The sequence below is a fragment of the Pyxicephalus adspersus genome, chromosome Z, assembly GCF_032062135.1.
Source record: "Pyxicephalus adspersus chromosome Z, UCB_Pads_2.0, whole genome shotgun sequence".
Taxonomy (NCBI): domain Eukaryota; kingdom Metazoa; phylum Chordata; class Amphibia; order Anura; family Pyxicephalidae; genus Pyxicephalus; species Pyxicephalus adspersus.
Window position 1 is genome coordinate 24,200,916 of NC_092871.1, and position 17,494 is coordinate 24,218,409.

General features: G+C 36.6%; 1 protein-coding gene across 1 annotated transcript in view; it reads left to right on the plus strand.

Annotated features, from left to right (window-relative positions):
* HTR2C (5-hydroxytryptamine receptor 2C) overlaps positions 1 to 17,494 on the plus strand; it is a 305,993-nt gene that overhangs the window by 216,412 nt on the left and 72,087 nt on the right. Inside the window, exon 3 of the mRNA XM_072430653.1 lies at positions 15,489 to 16,100. Coding sequence (XP_072286754.1) covers positions 15,677 to 16,100 — 424 coding nt within the window. The 5' untranslated portion in view covers positions 15,489 to 15,676. The remainder of the gene's footprint in view (positions 1 to 15,488; positions 16,101 to 17,494) is intronic.

The window sequence follows — 17,494 nt, forward strand, 5'->3', positions numbered from 1 at the left end:
TATATATATATATATATATATATATATATAACTTGATAGAATATAAAATCTCTTTTTTCTTAATTATTAATAGAAAATATGACATTCATAATTCAATCTATTCTGTTGCTTGAGCCTATTACAACTAATTTAGTTGTTATATAGTGAAAATGAGTGTCTATGAGAGCATGTGAATTATCTTCTATGACCTTCAATAGGTTTGCTGTTTAAATGTCTCTGTAGTTAAATGCCACCCTGCATAATTACAGTTTTTCTCACATATGTTCGTTTTAATAAGCACTTAAAACATTTATATGCCATTTGTATACATATATTTATGTTAATTGTATAATCGCTGAAACTGAGGGATCAGAACTTCATTAGAACAAGGCACAACACAGGAAAGTAGTTTAAAATGACCATATGACTGATTTTCTATAACTTCTAAGCCAGGGGTTGGAAAACTCCAGCCTTTAGGCCAGATACGGCCTAGCTGGTAGTTCGTTCTGGTGTAATGCCCCCCTGGCTGATTCGGCATAATGCCGGCTGGCAACCCATGGCCCTGGAGCCGTGGGTTGCCTGCGGATCGGCCAGGGGGCTTTAGGAACTATCGGAGCCGCTGGAGCTTCGGAGCCACCCTTTACAGTTGGCCTACTATTTACTCCGGCCGGCATTGATACTTCCAGCGGCGTGGTAAATAGGGAAAGCTCCCTGAAGGTAAATCCCTCTCCTCAACAATGCATACGGTGGAGAGGGATTTCACTTCAGGGGGTGTTCCCTGGAGATGGCCGGAGCCATTGGGGGGGGTCTGACCTAGTGTGCTCCCACCCACCCCATAAATGGCCTAGTGACCATAAAACCTATTCTAACCTACCAAATACAGTATATATAAAACAAGTTAGAACATTTTATATAAGCTTTACACTGCTATTGTAATTTCAAAATTAATTTGTAATATTTCTACATTAATAGCTTTCATTAAATGAATACTTTGTGATCTTTCCATGCTTGCCTTGGCTCATTCATGCACCTCCTGGTATACTGTGACAACACTTTGTCCTGCCTTTAATTGTTCTGCTGCATTGTCACCTTTTCACATTGGCTTCCTGTTTTGTCACTGTCCTAAAAAATGCCATGTAGCTATTGCTGGAGTACATGTATGTAGATAGTACATGGCTCTAAAAAGGCTGCCAGACATCAACTGCATAAAAAGCAAATAAAACTGTATTTTTATATATAATTTAAGCAGATCTATGGCAAAATGTATTTCAGATTACATCTATTTCAAACCTCACTTTACTCATGCTTAGGTCAGTGTAATTCATGTACTCCACAGCATGTCCACAACTAGCTTCTATTTACAGGTAGTCCCAGGGTTACATACGAAATAGGGACTGTAGGTTTGTTCTTAAGTTGAATTTGTATGTTGAAGTCAAAGCAGGTACAATATTTTAATAAATGCAATCAGGACAGATGTTTTTCTCAACATATTAATATTCGTGTGGTGTCAGTTGCTGTAAAAAAACTTAACTGTGAGTTAATCACAAACAAAGCAAAAAAAAAAAAAAAAAAAACTTTATGGAGCCTAGACATTTATTAACTTCTGGAGCAAGCTGTGCTTTGATATGCAAAAGGAAACAACTGCAGAGTTTGTCTTGCTCATTAAACAATTAAATAATAATAAATAAAAAGAGCTTGTAGAACGGCTCAGACATCTTCTGCAAGTCATGTGAACTGACCCCCCCTCCCCATCAAGCCTCTGTCCTGCACATGAGCAAGCAGGGAAGCCCTGTTAGTATCTAATCTAGGAATTGTCCATATATCAGATGTCCTTAGCTCAGGGACTACCTGTATTTGCATTCTGACCATTGCTCTGCTTCCCCATTTCCAAGCCTTAATAATTATTTATTGTCAATGTGTCCCTATTTAGAATTTCTTTCCACGTTCAACCATAGTGACAATGCTTTAAAAAGATATCAGAAGTTATAAACATTCCCGATTCCAACTTAAAACAGAATGTTTGGTTAGTGTTTAAAGTGCTGTTAGCAAATACAAACATGTAGACTTTCATTTCAATAGTGGAGCCAGATGGACTCTGGACTCTGTTGGGCCCATCATAGTGATGGCAATTTGTGATTCCCCCTAGGCACTTCAGATATACATGCAGCTGCTCTGTGCATAGACATGCACTGGTGACATAGAGACCATGGAATATATGCCATATCATTTATTGGGCAGCATTCCCAGTACCATCAATTAGGTACGTGTGCTCAATATAATCACCTGGGCATGTGTGTATTAGAATTAGTGGCACCCAGGAACCACAGTGTACTGATCAAAGGAATATCTAAAGCCTTGAGTTTTGGAAATAGTCAGGTGGAGTTAATATGGTTGGTAGTTTGAGAAGTCAAATCACGAGTTCTTCTTAAAAGCCTTGTAAGCAGTGAATTGTCCTGCAAAATAGGAACACATTCCCACAGCTTCTCTTGACATTTTTTTCAATGCAATCTTGAATCAGCACAGTGAGTAGTATTTTCCATTAGGTTTTGATGCTTATTCCGCCAAAAAAAAAAATTGCCCTTCTCCTTCTTACTTACTTTTAGGTGTCTGTGGAGAACCTGAGGACTGTTAAATAGTGTCCAGATCATATTGGTGCAGCCATGGTCACTAAAATGCTACAAAATCTAATTTAAGGCATCTACTCACTTTTAATTAATCAGTTTGACACTTTATTGGTTTCTGTATACCCAATTGCCCATAAATTTTAAATGAAATGTTTCCTGGATATCCTTATTGTCTTAGCACTTGTTTCAGTCAGGATTTACTAATCTGGTAAATAGAGTCATGAATACAATCAAAAATATTTACAGTGTTGACGCTGTTAAAAGTTTTTAAACCTTATTGAATCTTCTGTTTCAAATTCTCAACACTGAAAACTAACACATCTCTTCTTCCAAGATGCATATAATGGACACTTGTCATTTCGAATTTGTTTCATACACTTGTGGACTTTCTTCTTCTGGAAAAGAAGATCTGAAGTTCATCACCCGAAAATTCTACATTTTACATTGACATGGTTCTGTCAAATATTCAATTTAATATATATATGTATGTAATGTAATATATATATATATATATATGAATATTGACAGAATATACCAATCAAGAATGACCAATGTGCATTCCTTTGGACTTGTCCTCTCCATAGAACAGAATGGCTTTGTATGTATAGCACTCATTTATAGGGATGAGCGAAAATTTCCTCGGGCTTCCGATGGGTCTGCGAAATTTCGGCCAACTGATATTGCGTTATCAGTACAGGAGGATTTCCAGGGCTGCATTCATTCATGCAGCCTTGGGAATCCTTCTGTGTGGATTTCCAGGGCAATAGAGGGTAATTAACCTCTAGTACCCAGTGATCGCAATAGTTTTCCAGGGCTGCATTCATTATTGCTGCTCTGGGAATCCTGTGTGCGATACCCAGCACTAGAGGTTAAATGGGGAGGCGTCATCAGGATTTTCCTTTCCTCAGCCAATCAGACAGCACCAGATGTTTTAAATGGCTTGAGCTGATCAATGAATGCAGCCATGGCTTCATTCGATCTCGACTGGCGAATTTACCCTGACCGTTCTTGCTTACAATTTTGAGAACGTCCAAATTTGTCACGAGATTGAGTCTTAAAAACTCACTCGCTCATCCCTGCTCAGTTATTCATCTGTCACTGGAAATGATCATTCTCAGCAACAACCGTCTGTTTTCTGTACGGGGCTTAAGTCTTTTTATTTGCTATTTAGCTAAACAGGTAACCAACATGGTTTCAAACAATCAAATGCTAAGGTTTGAATCAAACCGCTGTGTTCTAATGACCATTTATTGCTCATTAAGAGTTTCTGGAATTTGATAACTAAATGACTTATAAACTAATTAGCCATCTAAACCAGTTACTTTTAATGAGAAATAAATGGCCAACACAATAACCTTTATGGTATGTATCGTGTGTTGACTAATTATTCATAGCAAGAAATACATAAGGCTTTGTCAGCTAGAGCTGTTTTTATAATTTTTTTAATATATGAGAATACTGAGATAAATGTGGAGGGATATTGAGGCTGGTTGTTTTCGTGGGGGTTATAATGCTGGCAGTGCTTTTTTTCTTCTGTGGACACATCCTAACATTCCATCAATCACACCTCACTACCATTTCGCAAGGAGCCAAATGTTCTTTATCCTGTTGGAATAAATGTGTGTCAAAATTCCAAAACTATTCCATATAAGCCAGGACATTTGTAAACTAAATTATAACAATCATATTACTTCCCTAATTGAAACAAGCAATCTGTTACTATAGGCAAGTGCTCCTGATTTTCTACAAATCTCTTTGTTACCGTATACTTGTAAGTAAGCTTCGAAGACTGCAAGCTGCAAAAGCATGTTTATGCTATGTTTATGCTATCTAAACAGAGTTTTATGTGAACTTTTATAATATAAGTTTTTTTGTTCTAACACAATACACTTTTAGAAAGTAGGAGAAAATTTACTGCACAGCTGTCATTTTTTTTCAAACAAGAAAAGACAATGCTAATCATGCTAAGTATCTTTCCCAAGTGACTGCAAAATCTCCTCTCCGCTGTTGTCCATGGGCTTACTGCCAGTTATAAAAGCACAGCATGCAGTTTAAGACATAATACAAACATTTCAAATTAGAATACTAAACTTGATGCCTTTTCTACTGTCCTTCTCTACAAAAACTTGTAATAACACTAAATTCTCTTTGACAAATTTGTAAAGCCTGGTATGTTCCCTAAAGATGACCAAGCAACAGATTAACCTTTTCATGCCAAGCATGTGAATCCTAAGTAATATTAAAGAGCAGTCAAAGTATTTACAAACCTATTCCAAAAATCACAATTTCTCTCCAGCAATGGACCTAATTTATTAAAGCTATCCAAGGCTGGAGAGGATACACTTTCATCAGTAAAGCTGGGTGATCCAGTAAACCTGGAATGTATTTCTTAAAAGTAATTTGCTATTTGTTAGAAAATGTCTTTAATCCAAGACCAGATCCATTTCAGGTTTGCCAGCTTCACTGATGAAAGTGTATCCTCTCTAGCCTTGGAGAGCTTTAATAAATCAGGCCCAATGGTTTCATCTGCTTTTATCCCATTAGGATAGATCAGTCTTTTTTTAGGCACTGTCTATGGTCAGCATCTACATCCTGGAAGGAAATGTTTGCTTAGAGATGACATAGCCATATTAAGTCTGGTGTCTGGGCAATTTATAAATATCTGACACATTTCAAACCCCTGCTATGAAGCTAAAATATTTTCTTTTGCATCACAGCGAGATAAACTTCTTAAACAAGTAACTACCAATGTTGTAGCAAAAACAATTTTTTTGGGAACATTTAAATTTTATTGTGTTTTTATATTTACTTTAAAATACTTTTGTTTTTTTTTTCTACAAAATAAGACCTGCAAAGGTCTAAATGCTCTTAGGGAGTAATTATTTGTAGACCATGAACAAAGAGAGCTTAATGGTTTATATCATGAAATATACCTTAATTGAATTGTCTCCTCGCTATAGGAGTCGGCAGTCCATATCCGAAGCTCAAATGTCAAGCAGTTAAGCAGTGTTTAGATTGACAATATCCAAGAAAGATTATGTTAATACACTTATAATTTATATATGTGTTTCTTTATCTTCTCCTTTAGTTAAATATCTAGTTTGCCTCCTTGCAATATGAAGTTTGCTGGGTAAATGTCAAACCATATCAAGCCGTTTATAGCGCTAATTAAACAAAGCAAAGGGCAAGCCTGTCGCAACTAAAAGGTGGAAGCCTAAGCCATGTTTAATCCACTGGACTGCACTAAATTGTCAAATCTAAAAACTACCCCTTTATGCAGTACAATATATCTCAGCTTATAATGCATTAGGCTCAGTGCATTAAAATGTAATGATCGCCATTTACCATTATAGGCTTCATTCTATTTTAGCTACGTGACTCTAATTTTAAATTCTTCAACTAAAAATAAGTATCTTGATATTGTTGTGTTAGCCTTGTAAATTAAGAGTGTTTTAGCAATGTACAGTATATGAAAATGTAGATTATCATCTGGAAATGGCTGTCATTGTGCCAAATAACTTGTGCTATACCTTAGCTAATTTATCCTTCTGTCATTGAAGAATGGTTAATCATATTGTTTCATAATATTGGTTTATTCAAACTCAGCTGATGATGATCAAACGCATAGGCAGAGGTTACCTTCAGAAACGATTGGTAGGTTCAGTTCTTCAGCAATATGCAAAGAGTCATGATTACACAATATAAAAACAGTGATAAGCTATAGGTATACCAAGTGAAAGTGAAATGATAAAAAGAGGGAAAGAGAGGCCTTTTTAGGCACTGGGTTTACACAGATAATAACAATAACTTTTTTTCCGGCAGCTGGCTGCAGACACGCTGATCTTTTTCAATTCAACCCAATTCATCTTTACTTTTTCCCATTTTACTCCAAGCCTAAATAATAGGCACATTTATCCATATTACTATCAATTATGAAATTGCAATATGACCAATACCTCTAATACAAACCCTTTTGAATGCATTTAGACATTTTAAACTAAAACAACTTCTTTGAAATTAATACCTGGATATACAATCCTTCCTTTCTCTGGATCATAACATTATGCTTTGGTATGTTATAAACCCATTCAAGGAACCAAACGAATTAGGACCTATCCAAATGGAAGTATATTAGCAACCTAACCAGCACAGGTTTATTCTTTTTGAAAAGTCACTCATCATCAAAAGGAAAATTTTGGGTCCAATAGGCGCTAATATTCCTTGATGAAGCCAAGTTAGGCGAAACGCGTCCGGAGTGAGACTTATGATCCTGGGAACTCAAAACTGTGTGTACAGAAACAAATAGTAGTTCTTGAGTTCACCATGTTATGACTTTTTTTTTCTTCTTGAACAGTACATTTGATATGATTTTCTATGATTACTCTGAATCTTTGAATGATGTATTTTTAAATCATTTGGATAGAAACAAAGTTATTGTTTTAATCTGTGTAAACCCAGTGCCTGAAAAGGCCTCACTTTCCCTCTTTCCACCATTTCCCTATCATTTGATATTTCTAATAATTGTGGTTGGCACTTTTTCAGGTTCACCTGTAAAGAATTCCTAAAGCCGACCTGGTACATTCTTTTCTCTTGTTCTTGTATAAGCTATAGGTATAGGCAGCTGAGAATATTTTGATTTACTAGTATTTTCAGTAAAAATTAAATTTAAGTTTTAACCCTTTTTTTCTAACTCTCAAATTTGTAAATGTGATGGAGGACTTCATTATGGATAGGAAGGTCTATGAGAGTCAACTGTTACAGAAGTCAAGATTTGCACATAGATTTAAGCGGCTTATGTTGCTCTATCAACTGCTACTATGATACTTTTGAAATTTTGGTTTTCAACTGAAGCTAGGCTGGTTTATGTTTTTCCCCCTTTATGCTTAATTGTTTAGATTGAATAGGTTTACAAATATAATGTATATATTTATAAACTGTTTGACACCTATTTTATCACAGCCATTTTTGACCCAAATGTACTTGCTGGAGAAATAAGGTCAATAAATATTTTAGTCTTTCATTAAAAGTTTTTGAAGAACAATACAAAGGAGTATATAAAGAACGTATTAGATAAACACAAGTGCATGTGAATATACCGAAGATGAGGGATGACCCTTTATTAGGGCCAGAAGGGTGAGCAAGACAGTTTGTTACTTTCTTGCTTGGCCATTGCTTAAAGCTCTTCTTATAGAATTTGTTACATTCAGACTGGCACCCTAAACGGAAGAATAATCACTCAAACTGAGAAGTTTAAGCAGAATTTATATAACTTTTATTGTGGAAATAATCTTTCATTGATTATTTGGCAAACATTACAGAAAATTCCTGGTGGCGTAGAATTACTATATTATGTTGGAAGAAAGTAATTTTGTCGGATTAGAACTTCCTTTTGCTGTAGATTTCAAGTGCATTAATCACAATGTCATGGCATAAGAAACATATTCAGCATGCGGTAAACAAACCTTAGCAATACAATAGTATTGTCCAGAAAGACAAGGAAGAATGACACTTTGGTTGTATATAAGAGAGGTGTGCTCTAACATAAGGAAACTTTTTTATGCAGAACATTGGCAAAACTCGCAATTCTGATGGAATGCTATATATGAGTCTGTTCCAAAAGCTATTTATCTCTATACAAGGGCAGATATTTACTGCAGCTCGGGTAGAAACTAGCTTTCCATTATAAATAAAAAAATGTTAAGTGCCTTTGTGTATATATGTGTCCCTTAAGCAGAATTGGACAGGGGAGTTATACTTTTTTTTCCTCTAGGCCAGCTGGCTTGTGCTGCCATCCCCCTGGCCAGCCTTTGCTGCTGACACCCATACACCACTTGCTTCTGTGTTTCCAGCCCTATATATAAATTGTGCCATACAGGTAGTCCCCAGGTTACATACGAGATAGAGACTGTATGTTTGTTTTTAAGTTGAATTTGTATATTGTACATGTACATTAATATATTAAATGCAATTAGGACAGATGTTTGTCTCAACATAATATTAGGCAGCATGGTGTCAGTATAAAATCCTTACTGTGACAAAAACAAAGCAAACAAAAAAACTTTATGGAGCCTAGTCATTCAATATTCAAGGTTCTGGAACAAGCTGTGCTTTGACATGCAAAAAGAAACAACTGCAGAGTTTGTCTGGGTCATTAAAGAGTTATAAAAGTTTGCAGGTGAGCTCAGTCTAAAGCTACGTACACACGGCAGATTTTTATCGCCCGATAATCGGCATCGGCCAATTATCGGGCGAAAATCTTCCGTGTGTACAGTCGGTGTCCTCCATCGTCGTGAAAGGATCGTGAAAGATCCTTTCCAACGACAAAAATTGCAAGTGTGTACGCAGCTTAAGATGTGTTTAGCAAAAGATTTCTTCTGCAAGTCAAGAGAACCCCCCCCCCCCCATCAAGCCTCCATCCTGCACACAAGCTAAAAGGGAAGGCCTGTTAATTTCTAGGAGTCGTCTGTAAGTGGAATCTCCTTAACCTGGGGACTACTTGTACTAGATAGGGCAGTAGGTTTCTGCTATCTAAACTAATCTAAACTAACTATCTAAATCTAAAATTTTTTTTGCTGGCATTATCCTTGTTTCATGCTAAATTGTCCATCCACCCTTCCTAAACTCACCATGCCGAATCTTTTGGGAGGCAGTGAAAGGGACTGGGATCTCTACACAGAAGCAGTCGATGCTAGTCTATTGGTAATTTGTGTGTATGCTCCCTCACACATCCATACTTTTGCTTTTACATGAATTTAACTGAGATTTGGGAACAGGAATACAAGATTACACAAGATTAGACAGGATGCCACGATGGGTCTGATTTATTAATGCTTTCCAAGGCTGGAGGGAATACATTTTCCACAGTGAAGCTTGGTTATCCAGCATACCTGGAATGTATATCATCAAAGTAATTTGCTATTTTTTAGCAAATGTGTTTAATTGTGGACCAGATCCAGTCCTGGTTTGCTGGATCACCCAAGTTTACTGAAGAAAGTTAATCCTCTCCAACCTTGGAGAGCTTTCATAAATCTGCCCAATGTATTTAAAATTGTACAATGAAAGACAATAAACAATAAGATAAAAAACAGAGAAAAACCTTAAAAGAAAGTAAGGTATTTTCAACTGTACATATCTCCAGTAGTTGTTTCATAACACAATGAACTATTCAAGGTGAAAGACTCCTTGGAGATACGGGATCACAGGACTATTCAAGAAGGAATGAAGAAAAAGGGGATGCAAGTGTACAACTGACACTCCCAATAGACTTAAGCTGCGTACACACGTGCAATTCTTGTCTTTGGAAATGATCTTTCATGATCCTTTCCAATGATAAGAACCGCACGATGCATGAACGAGTGCATACAGCACCGTTCTGCTCTATGGAGAGGGGAGGGGAAGAGCGACAGAGTGGCACCCTGCTCTTCCTTTCCTTGCATTAGGATCGCTCTTTGTTCATCGTCCGTGGATCCACCAGGATGGATCCATGGACGATGAACTACCCGGGCTGTACACATGCCAGATTCTCACCCGATATCTGCCCTGAGCCGATTATCGGGCGAGAAAAAATTTGACGTGTGTAGGTAGCTTTAGTGTAAAGGATCCCTCACAAACAGACAATGTAAAAAGAAAGTCCAAGGCCACCTATATTTTTAAAAAACAATATTAAAAGACCCAGGAAATGTGAAATCTATCCAGGACTGACAAACTTGTAAAAATGTATTTAATGATCCAGTACTGTAAGTTTCTTATTGGTTAATGTGTCAAGTAAGACTAAGTTAAGTAAGTTAAGTTAAGTGTTAAGTAAGACTGCCAGAGGGGGTTCCGGTTTCAGGCTCATGATTTAATTGGCATGAAAAAAAATGATGCCCAGAACTGTTGAGTTCAGAAGCAGTCCGACCCTATGTGAAACACTAAACATTTGCAGGCACATCCATGTAAGCAAAGTGGGGAATAGGAGAGATAATTCAAAGAAAGGAATAATAGAATCAAGTTTTCTCCTTCCTACACAATGTTGCAGAGGGACGAGAAGGAAACTGAATGACAGGCATAGGATTTCCAAAATGTTGAGCATGGCATAAGAGAAAGCAGGGACTGAAAGTACCAGGGGCTGCCCCTAAATTAGATATATCATAGCTCTATTTGACAGAATTGAGATACAAAGATAAAATCCCTCTCCTTACAGGTTTCACAGTCAGGTCTGTGATGGTAGATATAAATATATATTGCCTTCAATATGTTCTTGTTTTGCTTCAGAGTCTCCTCAGTATGTGAGTATGTCTAAAACAACACGAGTTGTCAATCTAACCAGTATTTAATTTCTTTCCTTCTTTTTCTTTATTGTATTTATCAAAGGATCTTTGTTAATAAATAAACCGTAAATACAAGAAAAAGGCAAATTCTTTCTTAAAAATAGATCAGGTTTTTCTTTGCATATAAATACATAATGCAATGTCAAGAAACTAATTTACAGAGAGAAGCTGTAGAGGGCCTTGCTTAGTGGAGCATGAAGTTCGGATTTCTAAACACAGCTACGTGACTGATTTTATTTCCACATAGTCCTGCTTCATGTCAGGTTGTTGCACTTTAGCAGAAAAATAAGGAACTTCTGGAAAGAATGTAACTTTTTGGTTAGTAACATTGGACGAAAGAAACTGATGATGCCGGAGACAAAAATGTTTGCTGGAGCATACAAATTAGTAATAGAAATTATTTATTAATTTTATTATTTAAAGTGTAGACAACCCTTTTATTTAAAGTAAAAATTTTGTTTGTTAGTGTTTTTTTTTTAGTGCAACACCCTTTTTTCTTTTTTAAAAAAAACGGGTGCAGCTTCGCCCCTTTAATTCTTGATTGTCTAGGTGACCAAGAATGAATAGTGCAGAGCCTCCTATGATACCTACTCATCCCAGGAGGGGCTTGACTGCTCCACATTGGGTGATGTAGGAAAAAGAATGAAGAAGAAGAGAGAAAAAGATGTTGACGCCTTTCACTCCATCTGTTCCGGGCCAAGGACAGATACTGAAACAACACGGGACCCAATGGAAGAAACCTCCCGACGGACAGACTAGTCTGTGGGATTTGTTGTGATTTTATTGTTTTTGGTTTATTTCCGCTTTAAAATAGGAAGGTACAATGTATTTATAATAACACCTGCATTTCTTCTATAAAAAAAAAAGTTTAAATTAAAAACATGTTACGAAATAAACTGCATACATATTTTTCTAAGAATACAGGTAGCCCATTTTGACTTGATTACAAACCTAGAGCACAAAATAGGGTCATCACATGGATAACATTCCAAACCATAATCAATAGAAATGACAATAAAACTAGCATGAACAAATATGTCCAAATATATCCCGTGTGTTATTTTCAAAATACTTTTATAAAATGAAAAAACATAAAATCACATGGGCTCGGCCCACCTATCATTTTGCCCCCTTTTTACAGGTTAATATTTTTTGTACTTTTAAGTTGCATTTCAAATGATCTTTCATGCATGATTGTTGATTGCCATTAAATGGTGCTGTGTCTTCATGCAAAGCTTATAAGAAACTGTTTAATAACATATGGCAGGAGTTTTGCTATAAACATTGCATGAGGATACAACACCATCTACTTGAGTGACAAGCACAGGGACTGCTGAAATATTTAACAGTATGGTCTGTATATAAGAACCTTTTCAGAAGGAACATTCGACCACAAACAAGATTCAAAATCATGTCTTGCAGTTCCAGAGGCATCTACCTAACAACCAAAGGGGTTTATATATAAAAAAAAAAAATCTGTTTACACTCTATGGGATCCATTCATAAAACAGGGAATCTAACGTTCTGTCAAATATCCCCAGGTGGGAATCAAATACTGTCATTGAAACACATAGGACCTGGATCTTGTAGATTCCTACAAGAGAATGTTTGAGGGAATATCTGATTCCCTGTTTTATGAACAAAGCCCTATAATATATTGGAGAATAAAACCTTAAAGCAATAAAATTTGCTGATTTTCTCTAGTTTTCATCACACATTCTCACTGGCTAACCAATTTCTTATTAGGGATGAGCAAGAATACCTCTGACATTTTCTCAAAAATTTCCTTGAACTTCTGATGGGTCCGCAAAATGTCGGTGAACTCATTGCCCTCATTTAACTTCTAGTGCCCGGTGATCACGCACAAGATTCACACGGCCGCATTGCAGCCTCGGTACTCTTCCTGTTAGTGTGAGTCCCGCGGCTGTGCTCATCATGAATAAATGCAGCTGTGGCAATCATCCTGTGATGATTCCCACTGCTGCATTTATTGATGAGCCCAAGTACTCACACTGTCAGTGTGAGTCCCGCTGCTGTGCTCAGCAATGAATGCAGCCGTGGGAATCATCACAGAATGATTCCCACGGCTGCATTCATTCATGATGAGCACAGCCGCAGGACTCCTGTGTTCTTGGATAGAAAATTTCTATCTAAGAACACATACTACAGGGCTGCAAGAGCAATCGGGAGCGAAGCTGTGTGATCTGCTCCCCTGATTGCTCTTACAGGTCCCAAAAAATTCTATCTCAATGGCCGAATTTACACAGGCTGTTCTTGCTTACATGTTCGCCGCTTACATATTCGCCGCAGGATCGAATTTTAAAATTTCACTCGCTAATCCCTTTTTCTTATTGCTTTTTCTATTCTTGTCTTCAGATCCTCATTGCATCCTTATTGTTGAATCTGGCTATGCAAAGAAACAATCATGTTCTATACTTTTGTTGCTACTCTTTTCCAAGCCCACTTTAGGCAGTAGCGAACGCGTGGGAGCCTGCATAGCATGGCCTCATTTAACACCGGCTACAGTCAATCTATAAGTGCTGAAAAGGTAGCTAAACCCAGCTTTGAAGAACTGTATAAGATTAAAAAATGATTCTGTCATTCAATCTGAATATCTGAACAGTATTACTAAGAGTAGATACTAAAAGTGCCTCTGTATACTTCTGACTATAGGCTACTTAAATCTACCTTTCACAATGAAAGTCCCTGAATTGGCCAATATGATACTTTCATTGGACAGATAGTTGATACAGAATAAAGCAAAGGTTAGTGTTTGCCTAAAGTCTTTTTGGATTTTTAATAATAGCTGGAGTGTAATTTCTCATTTTTGCACAATTTCACAGACTGACTTTACTTATCTGGTTGCTCTTTCAACCCTACTTTGAAAACAGTTCTATAACAGCATAAAAAAAAAAATCTTACAGCATTGCTAGATATTTGCATCTTTCTGTCTCTACGTTTGTTTTTTCCAAAGCCTTTAAGAAGATTTCACTTTATCAAACTACAGTATAAACCAATTCTGCACAGTTCTATGGAAAATAAAGGAATTGCATTCCGCTCCATTTACTACATTAAATTACTGCGGGTTTACATGACATACATTATAAGTAACTGCACACTGGAAGCTACATGAAACAGAGACCACTAGCACAATAAACAGGTGTTGTAGGAGTCAGATCTATAATTATTCTACCAAAATAACTACTGCAGATGTACTTAACATTGCAGGAATTATGCTTTAAAGACAAATTGTACCATTAAAAAGCAGCTAATACCCTGTTGCCTATGAAACAGACCTAGTGCCCAAAATAAATTCAGACTTTATTGAAATCAATAGCTGATTGGGGTTTCCATATCACTTCTGAAATGTGGTTATTAGAGAACTAGTCACTTATTAACAAGCCAATGATAGCATGGTGACAAAGGGTAGCTATAGTTATTAAATAACAGTTGGACAACCAGACAACTAAAACATCAGCTAGGCAGTCAGTAGACTTGTATTCTTGTATGCTGTGATCATTCCAAGGTTTTTTAGTTCAAATTTAGCTTTTCCAAGCAGGTCTTCTCAAGTATAGATACTTCATAGGAACCATAAAGGCTAAGTATACTTTTATAGAAAGCATACTTTCCTTGTTTGTCTACATCCTCTTTGACCTTCAATAGGCCATCCTTGTCCTCATCCAGTGAGGGAACTTACAAGGTTCTTGCAGTTATGCTCCATCACGATGTTGGCATCCAACCAGCCTGACTCTTCCTGCTGTCTGTGCTTACATTGTCAATCACTTCTACTGAACCATCATCAACGGCAGTAAATGCTCTAGAGCCAAGTCCCCAAAAATCTATAGGGATCAATGGTGCAGGAAGTAAACCTGGGCATGATGGTTATACCAACATGAGGCTACTGTTGCAATACCTTAGTAAGTATGCAGCTGGGGCAGAGAAATGTGTGAGTTAATAGTCACTTTGTGTTCATCATTTAGAGGCTATTCACACCTATCTATAAGCTGATAGAGATTGTGCATGTTTGAGTTTTGTCCAATATGGTGGGCTGGCCAGCTTACTAAAATACATGTGGAATATATGTACATTTAATAAACCACGGTGAGCCAAACTGGTGTGAATGAGCTCCTAACCCTGGTTTTTGGATGACAGCCATAAACGGGTATTGTTTGGCCACCAAAAACTTGAGTTTCTTCCTTAATGCCAATTGGTTGATTTAGTAACCCATGCTACAATCACAAATCTTTCAGGAATATTAAAAGTAAGGTATCTTTAATAAAATGTCCAGGCATACCCAAAGTAGTACACAATTTGAATTTTAATAAAGAGATTTGGGTCCTCTAGATCTATATTCCACAAGGAATAACAAATATTTAAATTTGCAAGAAAAATACGACAATTAATGTGCAGGTGCAATGCTAACCATATCCCAGTAAAAACAGTTGTTAAGTCAGCCTTCTTGGTCAACTAAACATTTAAGAAAAGTTAACTAAAAGCTAGATTTAAAAGAAGGTAGGTTCAGAACACATATATAGGGAGTTTATTACATCTTGTTTTTATTTTATTCTAATTGCAGAATGCTTGGCCACAGAATGAAGTGGACACTTCAGACACATCTACCCCTTTGGATGAAACATTGCTTGTCATCTAACAGCCAAAGCAAAAATAAGATTTGGAGTATTATTAAAGATCTCACCCTCGTTGGGTTCATTGAGAGTGAACTGTACCTTCTATTGCTGCTCACCATTCTAGACCTAAAACTAAATGTTTCCATTTAGCACAATCCGAAACAATCATCTTCAGATAATGAGCACTTTCAGCAGCACAGGAATGTTGATTAGCCTGACAACAGTCTCAGTTACCTTGGACATCAGTATTCACAATGGACTGATGGCCTGGCACATTAACAACAATGTAACTTTAAACCAGAGCCTGCCTACATCGGATCCAGCCAATGTGTCTGAGAAGAATGAAAAATTCCACCCAACACTTGACAAGAACTGGTCTGCTCTTTTGACTTTAATTATCATTATTTTAACAATAGGAGGGAACATTCTGGTCATTATGGCTGTATCTTTGGAGAAAAAACTTCAAAACGCAACAAATTTCTTCCTTATGTCACTGGCTGTGGCGGATATGCTGGTGGGGATTTTAGTAATGCCAGTTTCTCTCGTCACAATTCTGTACGGTAAGTTTTTTTGTTGCAGTTTAGTATTTATCTGCTTTCTTTTTGCATTCTATTTTGTATAATTATGATTAAATATGATTCTAAACTTGTTTTTTGCTACTTAATATCAGTGAAAGCGTCTCCATTTTTCATTAGTGGTGCCAAGCAGAAGTATAGCCAATTTTTTTGTTAAGATATGAGTTGTCCAATTGAGTGTAAAGTCTAACCTGACATCTGAAAATATTACTCATTCTATTGGGAAAAATATACATTTTACTGATATCTCTGTCCATCTGGAGGTATTTACATACATTTTCTATTTTGGCGGCTTAGTTGGGTCTTCAACTAGACACACACATGCAATACCAACCCAACAGGGATTCAAACCCTCTCAACTCTTTAAAACTGTACTAAAAAGTTTAGGGTTTGGATACAATTTACCCATTCTATATAGTACAAACAATTAGGGCTACAGGTACATCTTAAAGAGCACCTGTGTCCAGACTATGGACATTGACATATTTACATATTCTGGTGTATATTTTTGTATAAAAAATATTTTAAAAGTTTACAAAAAAGGAAGAATGCCACCGTTACGGATAACAAAACCGATCATTGGTGTCGGTGGTAACTGAACAGTACTAAGACAGACTGCTTCATTTAAAACGGCACAGCTTTTATTGCCTAAATTGAGCTCCTTTTTCTCCACTGGTGTCAGTATTTGTCTGAAATACCTTGAAGGCAGAGTTAGCAGATGGTTATGTGTCTTAAGAGAGTGTACTATGCTTGTATCAGAGACATCAGCTAAAATAATAACCATTCATTTTTGCTGCTTTCTTTCAATAATGAAAAATCTGACTGATCAAATGATTTGTCTTTTTGTTCCTTCCTGCCTAGGACATATTATATAAAAAGACGCTTCAAACAAAACACATAATGTAATTAACTAATGAGCTAAGTTTCAATCATTATCTGCTTTTTATAGTTGTCTGTATTCTTTATAAAAAAATGTTGCTCCAGTTTAGCTTTTAGGCTTTATGGTGCCATTGCACACTCCAAGACCTACATTTATGGCTTCTGATGTACAGCATGGGTCAGGATTATAGCTGATGTTAGCTAATGCAATTAACTTTGACAGTAGACACTATCACATTTTCATTTGCTGCTGATTGCAAATCTTTGTACAACTTCCAAAGAAGAGTTATTATAAGAAAGACAAGCATTAATATTGCCTTGGAAGAACTTAATGTTCTTGCATAAGCATTGAAAGGATTATGGCCTTTTGGGCTTGACGTGATTGGCTTTGCTTGAATTTCCATTACCAACCACAAGGGATTTTACTGGCAAACATTCTATTCCCTGTGAGATGTCTGAGCATGAAAGTTAACTTGTTTAGTATTTTTTGTAGATAAAAT